This window comes from Crocodylus siamensis, chromosome 12 (assembly GCF_052110815.1).
Source record: "Crocodylus siamensis isolate JL-2025a chromosome 12, ASM5211081v1, whole genome shotgun sequence".
NCBI lineage: Eukaryota > Metazoa > Chordata > Crocodylia > Crocodylidae > Crocodylus > Crocodylus siamensis.
In genome coordinates, this window is record NC_143406.1 from 30,692,194 (window position 1) to 30,711,308 (window position 19,115).

The 19,115-nt window shown below is 42.8% G+C and overlaps 1 protein-coding gene across 5 annotated transcripts in view; it reads right to left on the minus strand.

The window, feature by feature from the left end:
- Positions 1-19,115, minus strand: part of APOLTP (apolipoprotein lipid transfer particle homolog) — a 180,907-nt gene that overhangs the window by 9,544 nt on the left and 152,248 nt on the right. For 4 of the 5 annotated variants that reach the window (XM_090023138.1, XM_090023140.1, XM_090023139.1 and 1 more), the window contains 14 exons: positions 18,561-18,701; positions 15,838-15,951; positions 15,083-15,211; positions 14,385-14,546; positions 12,593-12,757; positions 11,399-11,564; positions 10,352-10,536; positions 9,343-9,435; positions 8,504-8,708; positions 7,139-7,326; positions 5,877-5,974; positions 3,873-4,057; positions 3,031-3,233; positions 1,985-2,180 (listed from right to left, as the gene is read on the minus strand). In XM_090023138.1, the coding sequence (XP_089879264.1) occupies positions 1,985-2,180; positions 3,031-3,233; positions 3,873-4,057; positions 5,877-5,974; positions 7,139-7,326; positions 8,504-8,708; positions 9,343-9,435; positions 10,352-10,536; positions 11,399-11,564; positions 12,593-12,757; positions 14,385-14,546; positions 15,083-15,211; positions 15,838-15,951; positions 18,561-18,701 (2,230 nt within the window). Of the gene's footprint in view, positions 1-1,984; positions 2,181-3,030; positions 3,234-3,872; positions 4,058-5,876; positions 5,975-7,138; positions 7,327-8,503; positions 8,709-9,342; positions 9,436-10,351; positions 10,537-11,398; positions 11,565-12,592; positions 12,758-14,384; positions 14,547-15,082; positions 15,212-15,837; positions 15,952-18,560; positions 18,702-19,115 lie in introns of those variants that run through there. The other variant, XR_016438623.1, reaches the window with a different exon arrangement.

Below are 19,115 nucleotides of genomic sequence, written 5' to 3' on the forward strand. Positions count from 1 at the left end.
CTGCATCTAAAGTTTTTAGCCACACACATGGCATTTTTGGTGCTTAGGTATAGGTAACAAACCTATTTCCCTTGCAGTGTGGATACTAAACGCATACACGAAGACTGAGTATGCACAGTAGCCTATGCTAGGGTTACCATATGTCCGGGTTTTCCCCATACATGCCCTCTTTTTGGGTCCTCCCATGTCCGTCTGAGCAGTTTTTTGAAATCTGAACAAATGTTCAGGATTTTGCTCTGCTCCACTGCCAGGAGTGTGGGGAGGGTGATGGGAGGCAGGGGCATCACATGTGAATGTGTGCATGTACACACATGGCTGGCATATAGCCAGGCAGGGTCATGGGAGTAGCCCTGGTAGCTGGATGCAGGAAGTCTATGGGGTGCAGGGGTTGGAGGGCCAGGGCTTGGAGACTGTCTGGGTTGTGGGGGGTGGAGGGGATGGGTGTGTGTGTTGGGTGTGGGGGGGCAGTGGCAGGTGCCTGATGATGCTGGTGTCTAGGCACAAGGGCTGAGCCAGAGCAGAAGAAAGGCACCTGCCCATCCAGTGGGGAAAGGGGGTGGGGGGCCCTTCAGGGGCAGTGGGAAACTGCGTAGCCAAGCTAGTTACACCAGGGGCTGCTGCCCTTGCTTGTAGGGGCAGGGCACCTGGGAAATGCTGCCTGGGTGGGGCATAGCCAGGCTGCCTGGTGCAGGGGGCTGTGGGTTGGGAGTGAGGGGCACCAGCACAGCCCAGCATAGGACCAGAGTTCTGCAAGTTGGGAGTGAAGGGCAGCAGCAGGGACATAGGGCTGCAGGTTGGGAGCGAGGGGCACTGGCAGTGCAAGAGGGCTGTGGGAGTCAGGTGTCCCCTGCCAGGTATCCTCTTTTTTGGGACTGAAAATATGATAACCCTAGCCTGTGCCCTGACTGGACACATACAGAGCTACATACATACAGCAATTCTGGATTCATACCTGCATCTAAGTCTCAAAAATGCAGCAAGCCATGACTAGTGGATATTAACACTCTGGAGAAGGGCCCTCCCACATGGTAGCCCCAGTAGTTGAGTGGTTAGGGCACTACTCAGGAAGCTAGAAACCTGTGTTTTAGGCCTACATCTCTCTTTCTCAATCCAGTCTTCCCATTGGGGTAGAATCTTTCCCACTGGACTGCTCTTTATGCAATGACTAAAGGCAAGAGGCTGTGGCACAGCCTCAGAGATTGCACTGGGAAGGGGATCTGGCTACTGCCTGTCCTGTGGTGGGATGGTTAGAGCACCAAGCCTGACCAAGCAACCACAGCACAAAGACAGGGCCAAAACCAACAAGGTAGGCAGCAAGAAAATGCCATCTAGATGCATGAATGTAAACAGAATTCCAGCCTTCCTGTCCTGCCTGGGGAAGTTCAGATAAAATGCAGAAATGGTTTGTTCAGGTTAAAAAAGGAGAGCTTGCCATAGCATCCATTATACAATGGGTTTGATTATTTGGTCTTGCACGTCAGAGACTATTCAAGAGTCGGGGTGTCAAACATGTCACCTGGCCCACACAGCTAGTGGAATGGCTGGTAATTTGGCGAAGCAGGGATGGGGCCTGCTGCTGAAATCAGGTACAGAGCCTTGCTAAGGACACATACTGGCAGCAGGTGATGGCTGCATTAGCACCTATTAATGTCTCTTGCCCCACTGCCAGATCCAGCCCACAAGGTAACAGTTTAAAATCCCTGCTCTAGAGCAATGGCTCTCTTGTGCTGACTGGTGGAACAGAGCTGAGCTCTCAACACCATGGGTTGCATTAAGAGGCAGCTAAAGTTACAGGAATTACATGGATTTATTTCATGTCACATTAACTAGGAATGTCTGGTGCCATCACCAGGGCTAGTATGAAACAAACTAGGAAGGACAGCACCTTTTAATCTAGTTACTGAGGTCTCAGAGATAGAGGAAAAAACAGCTAGAAGCAGAAGGGTCCAATTAAAGTGTTGCTAAGATTGTGTTTAATACTAACCATGATGCCATCCACTCAATGTAATGGTACAGAGGCCATGGTGAAAGTCACAGGAGACAGAAACTCCACTCTGACTGGACACTTCTATTTTATTAGCTTCTTTTCTTGCAATTAGGCCATTTTTTTCAAGAGACAGATCAAAATCAAGACTTTGGCAACTCTCTTCTGCCAGGGAACGATTGTACACCTTGTACATCTGTTAAAATGAAAAAAAAATCTCCAAGTAAATAATATTTGGCAGGGTTTTACAAAGAACTGATATTCCTAAAATTCCCATTGGTGTTTGTAATGTCAAATGCCAGAAATGTGACGTATTTGGAAAGTACTATTTCTGGTCACAGGCTGGTTAGCTCACTGTGTGCAGGCTGGGCAGTGCCATTTATGAACTGCCCCATTTTGGGGCAGAAAGCCACAAAGCCACCCAGGTACACTGAGTTTATTACCCATAGCACAAGTGCTGTAAGTCTTCCTGGCATCATATTGTCTGTGCAAGAAAGAAGGGTAAGTTTCCTTAAGCCTTCTTCCATTTCCTGCATCCAGGAGCCAGGCAGGATATTTTCCACACTTACCAATATTAGCTCTTATTTTTGAGAATTAGTCCTGCTTGCTGATATATGACAAGTCTATCAGCCCCCCTTTATGCTAAGTCTGGAATAGTGATACATTTGATGCTTGGCTTCATTGTCAAAATATAATGATTTCAATGTTGCTCTTTCTGTTATAATAATATAAGAAGGTAAAGTGCTATACTGGGTCAGATCAGTGGTCCCTCTAGCCCTGCAGCCTCTCTCCCACAGCGGGGCCCTTTTCCTATCACTCCTCTGCTCATGTCTCCAAGCAGACTCAACAAACAGGCCCGTCTCCAACAGTGGCAGACGTGCATGCTAGAGGGAAAGCAATGAACTGAATACATCTATCCCATATACATTAACCTCCCTGGCACCCACCATCATTGGTTTAGAGATGCAGGAGCAAACAGCTCCAACAATGCAATTTCCAGAAAACATTTCATTATTTTGCAATTAAACTTGAATATCTCCTCCCACCTTCAGTCCTGGGTACAGATCAAACACTGTCTGGTTCATCTCCACATAGAGCGATCTTGAGCCACTGGTCTCCTGGTTCAGCACTACAGTGAAGGTGCTGTGAACAAAATCCTTGGCAAGAAGCACACTACACTTTGATGCCAGATCATAAATTCTTCCATCAAAAGTCATAACATGTTTGTTCCCCATCAACACAGCATGATCTGGAGAAAGACATTATATAAGAGCAGTGTCACTAAACTGTGCACAGAGCAGTGCACTATACCAGTGTCAGAACAGCTTATTACTTCTCAGGAGACTTTTCTAAGCTAATCATCAGTATATAGATTCTAAGCCAGTTATAAGCTTTTCCATAATAGTGAATTTTTTAGCAGGAAAAAAGCTATCTTTTTTTATATCAGCCTGAATTCAGATGTTCTGAAACTGGGAGATGTGAAATGAGAATTCAGTTTGCATGTGAGCTGATCTCTATTTAAGATATAAAAGTGCTAAATATATATGCATATTCTTGTATTAGAAACATGAATAAATGATAAGTGTTTGTCTCAGAGAAAGTTCAGCAACATCAGAAATAGAACAGGGAATGATTCTCTTACTCCACAGGCACCAAGTAGACAACTCCTTTTAAAGTGAGAGGGAACTGTAGATCTAAAGCACCTCTGAAAATTACGCTGTTGAAACCCCATCTTAATGTCCTCCAAATACTGCCCAGATCCAGGAGCTACAGAAAACAGCCACTTCTGGAAGCTCTGTTGTCTGCCAAGGAGTGGTTACAAATTCACGCAATTCAGCAGAAATGGGACTCCAAAGAAAAACATTAAAACTTTCATGAAAAGACTTGCATTCAAATGGACTCTCCATCATCCTCCGTTTGAATCTGTAGTATTCTGCTATGGGGTTGATGTTATAGAAGTCTCTGAGGGGCCTCATTAGCTTTTCTTCAATGAGGTAGTTAGTAATATTTGCCAAATCCATAGAGTGTTCTCCTTTGGGTAGAACTGGCAAGTTCACTGCCACTGAACAATTCCTGTGGGGCACAAATGATTCACTTGTTATCTCACTGGCATTAAAAGATATTCAGTGCACTTTATGTATTACTCATCTAGAAATGGAGAAAAATGCATTACAACTGCAAAAATAGTTTCATAGTTAGTAGGCAGGAAAGAGTACTGGGGTCAGACGACCCCAGCAAGGTGTCTATCTAGCCTCCTCTTAAAGACCCCCAGTTGTTGGTTCTAGATCCTAGCCGCCCTGACTGTGAAGTAGTGTCTCCTAATATCTAGCCTGAATCTGCTCTCTGTCAGCTTATGGCCGTTGTTCCTTGTTACTCCTGGTAGTGCTGGTCTGCTGGTCTCCCTTGGCCAGTTTATAGAGGGCCACCAGATCCCCTCTCAACCTTCTCTTGTGGAGGCTGAACAGGTTCAGGTCCTGTAGCCTCTCCTCGTAGGGCCTGCCCTGCTGCCCCCTGATCATGGAAATGGCCCTCTGGACCCTCTCCATGTTGTCCACATCCCTCCTGAAGTGCAGCACCCAGAACTGGATGCAGTACTCCAGCTGTGACCTGACCAGTGTCGCATAGAGGGGGAGGATCACCTCCTTGGACCTGCTCGTGATACATCTGTGGATGCATGACAAGGTGAGGTTAGCCTTTCTGACTGCATCCCCACACTGTCAGCCCATGTTCACCTCTGAGCCAATAATGACTCCAAGATCCTTTTCTGCCTCTGCACTGACGAGAAGGAAGTTCCCCAGCCTGTAGGTATGCTGCTGGTTCTTCCTCCCCAGGTACAGGACCTTGCACTTGTCAGTGCTGAAACCCATCCTGTTCTCATCCACCCACCTCTGTAACCTGTCCAGATCTGATTGCAGCTTGTCCCTCCCCTCTAGCGTGCCCACCTTCCCCCACATCTTAGTGCGGAACCCCACTGCCCACATCCCTCCAGGTCGAAAAAGACCCATTCACCACCACTCCCTGGGTACAGCCCTGCAGCCAATTGGTGTCCCATTTGACTGTGTAGGGATCCATACCACAGTCCCCCAGTTTTTTAATGAGAATGGGGTGAGAGACAGTGTTGAAGGCTTTTCTAAAGTCCAGAAAGACTACATCCACCACAATGCCTGTGTCCAAGGATTTAGCGGGCATCATAGAAGTGGATCATAGAAGGCCACCAGGTTGGTCTGACAGGACCTGCCTCTGATGAACCCATGTTGGTTGCCCCTAAGTATACACTCCCCTGCTGGTCCCTCACAGATGTTCTCCTGGATAATTTTCTCGAAGAGCTTCCCCAGAATCGAGGTAAGACTAACTGGCCTATAGTTTCCTGGGTCCTTCCTCCTCCCTTTTTTGAAAATGGGGACTACATTGGCCCTCTTCCAGTCCTCTGGCAACTCACCAGAGCACCACGAGTGCACATAAAGCTATTCCAGGGAACCCGCAATGACCTCTGCTAATTCTCTTAGCACTCTGGGGTAGAGATCTTCAGGACCTGCTGATTTGGATGTATCTAGTCCCACCAGGAGGTCCCTGACTAGGTCCACTCTGACCCTGGGCCTGGCTGCGCCTCCCCTGGGACCGTCAGGGTTCATGCTGGGGGGGTGTGGGGGGGATGACCTGGTCCCTGCTTACTAAAATGGAAGCAAAGAAGTTGTTAAATAAGTTAGCTTTGACGTCTGGTGCGACCACCAGATTTCCTAGCACATCCTGCAGAGGCTCTATGTTACCCAGAACCTTCTTTTTACACCCTATGTATTTAAAAAAGGGCTTCTTATTGTCGAATGTGTTAAGAAAATATTACATGCTGCAGAAAATGCTATACCACAGCACAGAGTTCATCCAAAATTGTTACCTGGCTGAAAAGCTGTACAGGCTTGATAAGGGCTTCCGGATCTTGCTTACACCTTGGGACAACTTTGCTTCTGCCCACCTTAGCATCTGATGGGTTGCCTACTCAAGTGACACACCACATGATAAAAGTAGCTGTTACATTAACATGGTTTTAGGGCAAGACAAGATTTTTGCTGCAATATCAAACAATTCTTCAGAAAAACGATGCTCCGTTCTCCTTCACATTGGCCATGTGCCTGACAGCTATTTGGTGTAATTGAGCAAGATGGCAAATGAAAATACAGACAGATGTATGTTAGATGATATATCCCTCATGCAATAGCTAATTTCAGGGAGTTGATAAGCTACAGTTGCTGAAGCAAAGGATAGAATTTAGATCTCCATTATTAGACTCTGGGTGTGTCTACATGTGCAATTAATGAGACTGAATAAACTCCAGTGCAATTTGAGCCAGAATAAATTAAACCTGACCACGCCATCTACATGTGCATTTAAGTGCAGTAATCTACTCCATCATTGGATAGTAGCTGCATCTCATGGGACCATCCTACACTAGAGGAAATTAATTTAAAGCACCCTAACTGTGGCACATGTGTACATGGTTACACTTTCCTGTGCAGTAAATTAGTCTACTGCACAGTAAAGTGCACATGTAGATGTGCCCACTGCTATCACAGCAGAGATGACCTCAAAAAGGACAGTGAACTAAAAGACCAGAGATATTTACAAACTCAACATGTATAGGAATCCCTTTGGGGTGGGAGGGTGGTAATCATGAGGGTTTCAAAAATGTTGCTAGCTCTGTAATTTTGGCCAGAGACATTAGGACATGCTGCTCTATTTTCTGAAACAGGGACCTAATTTTCAAAAGCAGCAAAAACCCCAAACCTGTAGTGCTAGATGTGTAGACACAAACATCAAGATGGGAGTCAACTGGACAATTTACATGCACAAAAAATGACATTTAGACATTTCACTGCAACATTAGGATTTAGCTTGACAGCACTTTGAAAAATGTGGCTTTTGATGTCCAGGTAGAGCAGACAAAACCTTGAATCAGATTATAATTGCACGTTAATGTTGCCAGAACTAGAAAATGGAATGGAAGCTATTTGTAATACTTAATTTCCAAGTATGAAAAGCAAGTCAACCTGGGTGAGACCCAAACCTGCATATACAAAAAGCTCTCTAATTCAAAATGGAAGTGTCAATCTGTAAGTTACATCTTCACCCCTTTATACAAATAAAGAATTTTATACTAACCATATCCAGGCTTGTTTTCAGAGCTCTGAGTGCCACCTGGATTGGTTCCATAAGCCAAACATCTTTTACAATACTGGGCACAAAAGCCTGGATTTTCTTCATATACTGCTCTGTTTTTTCTTGCCAAACTTCATCTAGTGGCTTCAAAGTCACATCATAGTAGGCATCCTTCAGAGTTGCTAATGGTTCTGAAACAAGCATGAAAGTGAACTTAGATAATATTTTTAAAGTGCACCCCCAGTTATAATTTAGGACAGAATCTTTACTCCCCCAACATAGGCAGAGGTCGAAGTGCAAGATGAAGAAAGAGGCACTAGTGTGAAGCACAGGTAAGACCTGTGCTTCTTTGAACACCCTGGTATGGGTCAGGAGGAGCTGGTAAAAGTGAGGGCCCTTTAGCTATGGTTATGGTCCACCTACTTGCCCAGCAACAGCCCTTGGGGAGACAGGCAGTACATGCTCGTTTCAAAAACCACCTTGAGTAAAGTTCTGCAAATGGTTTCTCAACCCAGCTACATCTGCCTTGCATGGGCAGAAAGCCTGGAAGCCTGGCTGCACTATATCTATCTTGTAATCTTCCAAGGAGGAACAAGTGGACGTACTGGTCCTTATGACTCACTCGTATTGAACAGGAGTCCAAGATCCAAGTCCTGTTACCAGCCGCGCTTGAAGGACTGATCCTTGCGTGGTTCAGAGAGAGCTCCATTTTGCCATGTAAGGGGAAGGCAGTTGTTATGTGGACACAATTGATAATAGGCCACTTTAGTGTCCTCTAATAATTTTAGTGGAAATGTGGTCCATCTGAAATGTGAACTACTGGCAAAGGAGGGGGCTGGCAGCATCCAGCCACAGAACATCAGCGCCTGAGATCAGATTAATGTGAATCTTCTGAATTCAGATGCTGGAATTAGAAGTGCTCTGGTTAACCAGTGTGTTTAGTAGGGAACCTCCAGCAGGCACTCAATAGAGGAATCTGCCCTTAAACCTGGTCTGACAGACCCTGAAGGGCATCATAAAACAAAGATTATTCATTTTTTTCCAGAATATAATTAATGGCTGAATTAAACTGGAGTCACTTTGAGCTTTTTTTTTCTTTTCTTTTTTTTTTAAATCAGCTAAAGAGGGTATCCAGAAGTACAAAGATTCACTAGGGACTGCATGCGTGTATGTGCGTGTGTGCTTGTGTGTGTATGCATGCAGGTAAATAATGTATAAGGGACCAGAGTCTAGATCAGCATATTTTGATAGCTCAGAATAGAAACATGCTTTTCACATCATATTTACTCAGTTTGCCAGCCCTGCTTTTTCCCTACACTGACATCACTCTGTGCAGCTGTCCCCCTTTTTCTGGACAGCTCTACTTACTTTGCAGTTCATTTTGCATTTGCTGTACAATTTCTTGAATTTTTTCCAGGTAAAGTGGGAGGTTGCTTCTTAGTGTTTGCCTGATTCCACTCTGCTTCCACATCTGGGCAACAGCTCTCCCCACATTTTGGAAGATTCCTGCTACCTCCTGAGAGGCTTTCAGAGGCCAGCCAGCTGCTTCATACAGGAAATCAATTTGCTGCACCTACGGTGAGTCCCAAACAGCAAGAGATGTAGAAATATATGGTGATACTTAGCAAACCTTTGGAGCATGTTTTCCCAAGACAGTAATCAGACCTCTGGAGCCTAAGGGCTGCTATGTCTTTAGCAGCAGGCCTCACAACATTCCCATAATGCTCTGTATCTTGCTAGATTCATATAGAAAAAGGAATCTGATTGATTGAAAACTGTGGCAGATTTTATAAGACCACATCCTAAAGAACACTGAGCACTCACTACTCTCTGCAAAGTATGAAGGGACTGAGGTGGTGAGGCACTTTTCAGGGTTTGGTCCATATACAGAGCATCTTTATGAGGCTGACAAGGGATTCCCTCTGTACAGAGAGCAGCGTTAACAAAGGATTAACCATTTAATAGGTGAGTCAAGCATGGTAGCCACAGCTAACATGAGATGTCTAAATTTTCATTAATGACTCCAACATAAAGGTCTTAGATAGAAATCAAGGCCAGCACTCAGAGGAGCAAAACTGCTCCTGGCACAGCATTTCATGGTGCCCTTCCCTGCACTATGCGCAAGCATGTGCCAGCAGGCACTAGAGGGCTTGACTGTTCTCAGATTTTAATAATTTTTAAGCAAACTGATCACACTAATTACTTACTGATCTCCTGAATCTCCAGATATATTCATCAAACTTCTTGATCTTCTCTAGGAGTTTGGCCTTTAGATGGGACCCAATTTTATTAACTTTGTACTGTGAAAATATGAAGGAAAATTTGGATTTTATGATTTAGGAACTGCTCCTGTTGGGGCAAAAACCACCAAAATCTATACTAGCTTAAACACCAGCAGAAAATGCTGTTAGATGAACTTCCACAGGGGAAACAGGCTGCCCATTGCTCCAAAAACATATGGCTCTGGCTAGAAAAAGGGAGTCTAAAAACCTACTGGCTTAGCAGGTTTCTGAAGAGTCTCCCATGTATAGCATTCAATGGACCCCTTCTAGGAATCCAGTGCGCATAGCACTGTGTTGGGGTTCAGAAAACTTGGGGTTTATTCCATCTGATCAGTGAAAGAGCCTGCATGACCTGGGAAAATTGCTTCCCTTCTCAATCTTTGTCCGTCTCCTCAATTTATATTATTCCTACCTTTGGAACAGGGTCCTCGTCTAGCACACCGGGGTCATACTCTCACCAGGGGCCTCTAGGCACTGCCCTTTAATGACTAAACTCCTGCACCCCTAAAAATAATGCACAGGCAGAGAGATGAATCTTGCCTTGTAGGCACAGTAACTTGTACCTCAGTAACTTGTCTTCTCAGTCACGGTAGTGTCATGTGTTTCAGACCTACCTTTGGTCAGAGCACAAAGCTCCCATTGAGAGCAGTAGTAGGAATCTCTGCTGGGTCCTACACTTGAGTTGTAGGTATGGATAATCTTTTTGAAACCCACCCAGGTGTTCCTTCACCCCAAATAGAGAGAGAACTTAATGCACATTGTTATTAGAAGGGAACTGCAAAGACTTTTCATTGGCCAGGTTACTGAAAGAACTCCACAGAAAAAAAAACCAAACTTGTTTAGAAGATATTTCACTAACTTGACAAATTAAGAAAATATTCTGCAACTGAAAATGCCCCCAACTACCACAAACAGCTGTTGAAGGCCATCTCACCTGCATTTTAACTATAGGATCCCCACACCCATGAGCCACCAAGCCCAAGCTTTCATTGACAGCAGTTAGAATCAGTTGTCCTGTGTTTTCTTGCCTTGCACCGTTCACATTGAGATAGACATCAACTGTAGCCATCTGTTGCCCATCAGTACAAGCAGCAAGCTCCACTCCTTCCTCCAAATCTCCTAGGAGAGCAAAAGGAGATGTTCATTTGTACAGACAACATTGGTAGACACTTGTTTCAAAGCCAGCTATTTAATGAATGGAAGAGAGGAGTGTTCATGCACTACTGGTGGGGTCATGTGTTTGCAGAGAGGGGAAAAAGGAGCCAAATCCCTTCATGCAATCTGCATATAATTCACCCAAAAGCGTTCAGTCTTTGTTAAGCTACCCCAAATAAAATACTGGGTTAGTACAAAGGTAAAATTCTCATCACAGATCTCCACAATGACTCTTGCCACATAGTTCTGCTCTGCCTTTGATTTCAATAGGTTTTGCTGGTAGACTTCTAGGTTCAAGTTATGCTTTAGTCTTAAATAAAAGTAAGGTGGCAGTCTATTCATTTACTCATTTACTCCAAAAATACCTGTTATGTGTTCTGTTTCCACAAATGATCCATTTATGCTCAGACAAATACAACAAATAGAGGACTGAAAAATACTGGTAGAACCTATATGGATAGTACTGAGTCAGACCATTGCTATTAACTACTTCCTTCCTTCCAGCTTTCTGACTGATCACTGAATGCTATGTAGCCAGGGGAAGGAACAGAAGCTCAGGTCAGAGCTTTTCAACTCAGTTACCATCTATTCAAACCCAGACTTGGTTGGTAGTTATTCACAAGTTGCAATGAGTTGCTGGGTTAAACCTAGGAACCATATAATGAATGCTCCCTTCCCGCAATTTGGCAGCCCATAGTCACAACTGAAAGGCCACGAAAACTAAACTAGACTGACACTATCTACAGTAGTCTCACCTCTCCCGTGTGTGCAAAGCTAGCTGTCAAAACAAATTTATCATTATTAATTTTAGCCCTAATGTACTTACCCTTTAAGTACCCCATGTAATACTGAAGACATTGGTTCTCTTTAGAGGCAGCTACTTTTACTTTCTCTTTATGATCAATATTTCCCTCCACCAGGATTTGGCTTTGAAGAGCTGAGGAAGTAGCAGTTCCTGTCAGGCCTAGCCAGATATCCTCAAATGCTTTTAGCTGTGACCATAAGAGAAAAAGACACTTATGGAGAGCTATGGTAAAAAATAAACAAAGCAATATTGTGTCATGATGTTGACTGCCAGTAGTCTCCATAGAAGAATATGATAATGGAGAGGTTTCCCAGTGATTGTGCATTACATTGGCACTTTACTGTACTGAGGAGCAGAAGGATTATTGGCTCAATATCTGAACAATTGGAGAATGCAAAGTCAATCAGTTACATTGCTGCATACTTTGCTAGGCATGCAGATAATCTTTTAGAGGTCACAGAGAAAGGAATACCCTGGTAATCAATTCCTTGCTAGTATACTGCCTGGTGCTCTTTGGTCCCAGGGCACATGGTGAAGTACCATATTTTTTTAAATGCGAGACAACTTTGAATTCAAGGTGACCCCCCCCAGTAATTAGATTCTATACATGGAAAATTATAAATGTGTTAGAATTTCCAGGTATGGAATCTAATTAGTGGAGGGTTATCTTAAAATTTGTTCCCCTGCTGTTATGGTGGGGAAGGCATCAGCAGGCCGTGAGGGTCCAGACCCCTGCTTCTTGCTCCTCTGCCCCTTGTCCTCTGTGTCCCCTCCTCCCCTGTGCCTCTCCCCCTGCTGCCTGTCCCTTGCCATGTGCCACCATGCCTGTGCCTGCCCTGTTGTCTTCCCCCTGCCCCTGCCAATTCTCCACCACCTCCCGGTCTCCCTTGAAGCTTTCTCCCCACCTCTTGCTCCCCCATCCCTGCACCTACCTTTACCCCCCTCCCCACTTTTCTCTCTCCCCCATGCCTGTGCCTGACCCCTTAGCCACTTGTCCCCCCATGCTTCCATAGTACCCAATGTAACAATAAAGGGGAAAGCAACAAAATCAGGAAGACACATCCTTTTTTTATTACCCTGCACTGACTGCACTTGAACAGTATGAAAGCTAGATGTCAGTGTGTCTTCAAAAGAGAAAAACAACACAGTAGGTGTGCTCAGGAATATTCAGTTTAAAAGACTGCTCTGGTATGAATCCCTAACATTAAAACTCACTTCAAATTCCACAGAATATTTCTTGAGGTCATCTGCACTATTGTTCTTTAAGACTACTGTGATCAATCCATCATCTTTTCTATCACTAGCAAGATGGAACCGGCCTTCTGATTGCAGAATTACATCTCCTTTATTAAGCTGATGTTTTCCAGAGAAGACAATTACCTAAGTATGGAAAGTTTCATTATTGAAGCTTAGTTCTGCTAGTGAAACATATTCATCATGGAACATTAAAGAAGTCTTCAAGAACTGCAATAGGTTGCAGTGCTTTCTCAAAGTCACTCACAAAAGTGATGAACAATGCCTGTCATTTCACAAACCAATGCATCTTAAAATTAACAGCAGCCTGTTACTTTATCATGGCTTCAATCTTTACAATTTGGTAAATGTACATTCAATTATAATGTCCTCCAATTAGATGGATAGCTGAAGTGAAACCACATTTTGTAGAAAGCAAGTGAATTAAGTTTAGGTCTTACATTTCTTATTACAGCTGGAATTTTCAGAGATATCTTTTTATATAGATATAAATATTATGATCAGTTACATGAATTTAAACCAGCTCCAACACACATTTAGTTCATGTTAAAGACAGGATCAAACCCAAACCTGAGCTGCAAACTAATAGTGAACTTCCAAAATTTTTTCACAAGGGTCAGGTTAAGAACTTGCCGCTCTTCCTGTCATTAATTGGGCCTAAACCTGCACTGAGTCCCAACAAGATAGCCAACTGGTGACAACTACAGGGTAAGCATTTAACCACAGGAAATGGCAATGACAACAAGCTTTTTATTATAAGTTTCAAGCATGAATGACATGCGTCCTTTGAGGAGGCATGGCAACTGCCCACAGACGGTAGCAGCGGTGGCGGCAAGTGGGGATCGCCTATAGGCAGCTGCAGTGACATTGGTGGTGAGGGCGGGACGAGGGGGACTACCTGCAGGCGGCCATGGTGACATGGATGGGGAGGGCAGGCTGAGCGGGGACTGCTCACAGGCAGCTGTGGCAGTGGCAGTGGTGGGGGGGGGCAGGCAAGTGGCAGGCAGCCACCGTCCACGCTGTTGGTGGTGGCGAGCAGTGAGTGGGGAATGCCTGCAGCCGATAGTATTGGGGGGTGGAGGGCGGGGGGCGGCAACTGCCCACAGAAGCCAACAGCAGCCAATCTTGGGGGGGAAGAGGGCACACGTGTCCCCCTGTGCCTCCCCTACACGCTGCCTATGGTTTCAAGTCTTATGTGTGTTGGTGGACTATGTGAGTCTTAATGTGTAAAGGAAACAATGGAGCCAGAGTCTGCAAACAGGACATACTGCAGAAAGGTGCCCGTTTGTTCAGGTCAGCTGAACACCAAACGTCAAGCCTAGGATCAAAGTTCAGGTTCTGAACTGTCACAGCAGCAGAACAGACAAAGGCTGCAATGCTATGAAGGTGATAAAACTTATACCTGGGAACCCAGGGGAGATGTCTAGTGTCCAGTTTGACCAATTCATGGAACTTTTTGACATGTTCCAGAAAGAGATGCTAAAGGACTTTTGAGTGAGAAAATGAAAAAGGAGGAATACAAAAGAAAAGGAACTCATTAGCATTCTTAAGGAGGAGTAGAGAATCCACGTATGGCATCTATTAAAAAAAAATAAGTTTGGTGGAATACATGATCTCCAACCTCAAAAGGCCATTCTAGAAATAAATATACAGTTGCATTTTTTGTGGAAATCTGCAGTTTGGTAAAACTCAGCCAATTACCAGAAAATAGTTATGAATTTGAGCAACATCCATATAGCAATACCTGACTTACATTCGGAAGATCACAGAGTCCAAGGCTTATGTAATAATCCAGCCATGTTGAATAGTTTGTTTCCATTTTACCTAGAATATGTTGCTTGGTGCATGAAGTCAGTAAAATGTTTTCCAAAGTGGCCTCTAGCTGAATTTTGTCAGGATAAGATGGTCGGTTTCTCTGCATTAGACAAAAATAAATTATTTTGAATGTAGTAACTAAATGAAAAATTATAGTACCCTAAACTACCCATTGTTGTTTCCTTATACTTCTGAACTAAAAGATACAGTACATAAACATGCATAGTCAGCTAATTTGTCTTAGGGTACTGGGGTATCAGTTCCATGACGCTCCAAGTTCCTCTTAGCTAAGAGTCAGGGTTGTTCTGAAACTTAAAATTCTTTCACTCATTAGCATTTTAATTTATCACACAGTCACTTGTTCTGCAGTCTATAGCATCACTACAACATCATTGCAAAGGCAAAGCAAAGCAAGGCAAAAGTGACACCAGTATTTCACTTTAGCTAATTTATTATCAGTTATTCAACAGAAATGTGAAAATAAGGCAGAGAGATCAATAGTGAGAACTTATAAAATTAAAACAATCTACTTCACAAAAGGACAGTTGCAGACAGTTCATTAACTCTAAGTTATTTAACTAAATTCTGAGAAATAAAATATCTGATCAGTGTACATTCACAGTAGTTTGTTGTTACCTCGTAAGTCAGATTCTGTTCAACTTTTTTGCCATCCCAATTCAGATCTAGATATTCATTAAATAAGACTGCTGCTTGCTGTATAGACCCACATGCCTGAAGGTGTCCTATATGTAATACTTTCTGCAGCTGAAAGAGAAAAACATACAATATACTGTGTGCTACTTACATTTTATTTTTGAGAAATTAGTTTGCAATTACAGAATATACATTTTATAAACTGCTACAAAATAGCTATAGTGGTTTATACAAAGAAGCCGCTACTCCCAGGGTAGAAATGCATCCTATGGAAGAGAATATTCTCAAGGTTGTTCTCCCAAGATTGTCTTTTTAAGTCTTATTAGGAAACATAAAATGTGACCATCTGCAGAGCATAGGTGACTGGTAGGGGGTGCACATGCTCCCCCCCCCCAACAGCCAACTGATGCTATTGGCAGAGCTGGTGCCCGCCCTGACAAGGCCAATGCCAGTGGCTTCTGTGGGTGCTCCCCAGATTCAGGAGGCACCAGTCACTCGTGCTGCAGAGGCATCAATTTCATCCTAAATGCTAAAATAAATTGAACAGCAAAACAGAATTAGTGTATGATGGTGAGACAGCTTTAGATGGGAAAGAAATACAGCAAAGATTCCTCAGAGTTGTATTTCACCCTTTCTAGTGGGGTGGTTAGAAAAGTCGACTTTTAATCTAAAACTTGGGTTTGTTCAACAGAAGGAAAGAACTCTTACTTCACAGCATAAAAGCAAAACATTCATACCTGACCTGAAGAAACTGTCATACAACCATTCCAGCTGGTGATACTGCTCTTAGACTTGTTTTCCAAAGAAATATTGAAATCAGCAGGCTGTCCACCATTCCATGCAAGCTGCATCTAAAAGCAGAAGAGATGGATTTCTACAGTGTCCCCGGGCTCCAGGATTAGAAGTTGCAGCCACAACCTAGTAGACTCTTCCCAAAGGGACTGCAGGGCTGCATGGATGGAGGCAGGTGGGGACTGCAGGGCTGCATGGATTGGGGGCGGGGATGGGGGAAAATGTTGAAGGGAAGGACTAACAGTTGGTACAAAGAATTTGCAAGGTCAGGATTTTCCACATGTTGGGATATTTTTATATTAGTGATTCATATGACTGAGCAAAATTAGTGATCCATATGACCACTTAATTTTCTAAGTACCAGCAGCAGCATCAGTGCACCCCAGGCAAGCCCCCCCCCCCCAGTCTTAATTGTGGCCAATGCCCTAATACTTCAGAAGAAGGCAAAAAGTTCCCCAGAATAATTTAAGAAGGAGAAAAAATCCTTCCTGGCCCTTGCAAGCAACCAGCAAAGGACCTCAAAATATGGAATTACTACACAGCTCATGCACCATGAGAGAATTAACTCTATGGCCAAAAATAAAGATTGCAAATACTTGATTGCATGTATCAATTAACCCCAAAACTCATTGTTCTAACATACTGTCCCTTCAGTAAACTTATTGTGTTCAGTCTTAAAACAAATCAGGTTCCTTATCTCCAGCATTTTATTCTAAAGTCCATTCCAAAATTCAGTCCTCTCATAGAGATCTTCTAATTTCCATTGTAAAAAATTGCTCATAGCCAGTTTGTAGTCACTTGATCTCATTCTAGTATTGCTTTTTAACCTAATAAGCTCTTTTCTCTCTCTCTAATATTCCCCATATGTATATATTTATAAAAAGTAATCATATCCCTTCTTGAGCCCCATTTAGACAGACTAAATAAGACAGGCTCCCTTAATCCTTTTTCATAAGAAAAGTTTTTCATTCCCTTAACCATTTTAGTGGCCCTTTTTACTCATTTCAGTTTTGAAAATTGATGACTGCACCATGTTTTACCTGGGGTCTTACTCAACCCCTTGTACAATGGTACTAGATTGTCATTGTCTTTACCCACCTAATACACCCCAGGATTATATTTGCCTTTTTCATAGCTGCATCATATAGTTCATGGTCTTCTACAGTAACAATATACACAGGCCCTTCTCTTCAGTTGTCTGCAAATTTATGTATCCAACTTATAATACAACTTCTGGCTCAAGGAAATATCACCAGCATTGAAGTCAAATTTATACAGCACCAGCTCCGTTGTATAGGACATATGGTAAGGATCCCTGACATCCAGCTCCCCCCAAAAAGGTCCCAACTCACCAATGATCATTACTCTAGAAGTGGGCGGAAAGAAATTCAAGGACACACTGAAGACCAATTTGAAGAAATACAATAACAACATTAATACCTGGGAGACTCAAGAACTGAATCATCCCCAATGCTTGATCATTTTAAGCAAAATCACCTCACTATATGGGCAGGTAGATAAGAGACACAAAGGGAAAGACCTGTGATCTGACATGACCAGGATTTACTCCTTCCTTCTGGAACTGTTTATTTGCTACATCTGCAGTCAAGCACATGGATCTCAGATTGGCCACCTCAGTCACGTATGGGTTTATTGATGACTTCCCTATTTACTGGAAGACTCATCCTCATATCAAGAGGCTGCTGATGACAATAGCTAAAGTCATTATTAGAGGACTGTAAGTAAATGACTTTGTACTTCACACTGATATTATGGTTTAATGCTCCATTCCACAAGGAAATCTTGCATAATAAATGATAATTCACCCTCTTCTGTATTGTTAAGACACCACTTCTGCAAATTTCACAAGGATGCATCTAGTTCCTGTACAATCTATTTTGTTTAATATAAATGTTAAACAGAACGGAGCTTGGGATTAATCCTTGAGGAACTCCATTGGTAATTGTTCTCTACTCAGATAACACATCTTTCAGCATAACCTGCTAGAGTCTCCTTTTGAACCAGCTTCTTTTCCACCTCATTATTGTAGTGCTTGATCCTTGTCTCCCCAGTTTGGCCAATAATTTCCCATCTGGTATGGTATCAAAAGCTTTGCTTAAAGCTAGGTAAATTATCTTCACTGCATTGCCCTTATCCAAAAGTCAGTTTTCTTGTGATAGAAGGATATTAAATTAGGCAATCATATTCTTCTTCAGATAAATCCAAGGCTGTGTTTTGTCCCATTTTACTTCCATAACCTTGGTTATTCTTTCTTTCAATATCTGGTGAAGGCAAAGAGCCTAAAAACTGAAGTTCTGTTTACTCTGGTTGGATGTTACAGAGCTCAGGAATTTATGACATTAAAGAAGGAGTTTAAATACCAGTTCTTGGCCAAAATACATTTGATGTGCACTGTTGTGCAAATTGCTGTGATCCACTGAGATTGACTTTTATCTTCCAAAGTGACCACTTTATATACAGAAAAAAATGTTACCAATTACCCAGAGTTGCACAGAACAATATCTTAGAAAATTTCCTGGCAAAGGAAAGAATTGTGGTATCTCCAAAATCAAGACACAGTAAAATCTGGAATGTTTTGGAATTCAAAAAAACCCAGTAAATACAATAAATATTAGTTTTCACTTTGCAGAACTTTTGACTATTGTACCTGCTGATTGTATTTTCCATCTCTTCTTTCCCCCAAGGAACTGACCTCCAATTGCTTCAAGGTGAAATTAAATGGGTGAGTGACAGTGGCTCGGTACTTAATACGTTCTCTTCCATACTTCAGGGAAGACGAGATTAATACCTGGTCAAGATCAACAGGTGTAGAACTGACATGAATGACAAAATTCTTTTTATTTTACATTGAAGCATTTCCATATCTACCTCACTTCTAAAATTAAATTAGGATTTTCAGCCTACATAAATAGAGCTTACTATTGCAAGGGAACCTTGATATTTTTTGTAGGCAAATTCAGGTGCCTCTATGACTAAGTTCTATACCCCGCTTTTCCCATTTAATTCAGAAAATAATGCTCTTTGAACTATACATGCTTTAAATAACATTATGCTAGTATAAGAATCGCAGAGGGCTGGTGATTATATTTCGGATACAGATTCACTGTATGTACTGCAAGTTATGTATAATCTGAACTCCACAAGCTATTTGCATATCTATACTATAATGAAGGTATTTTTATTCACTGTGCCCTTTTATCAT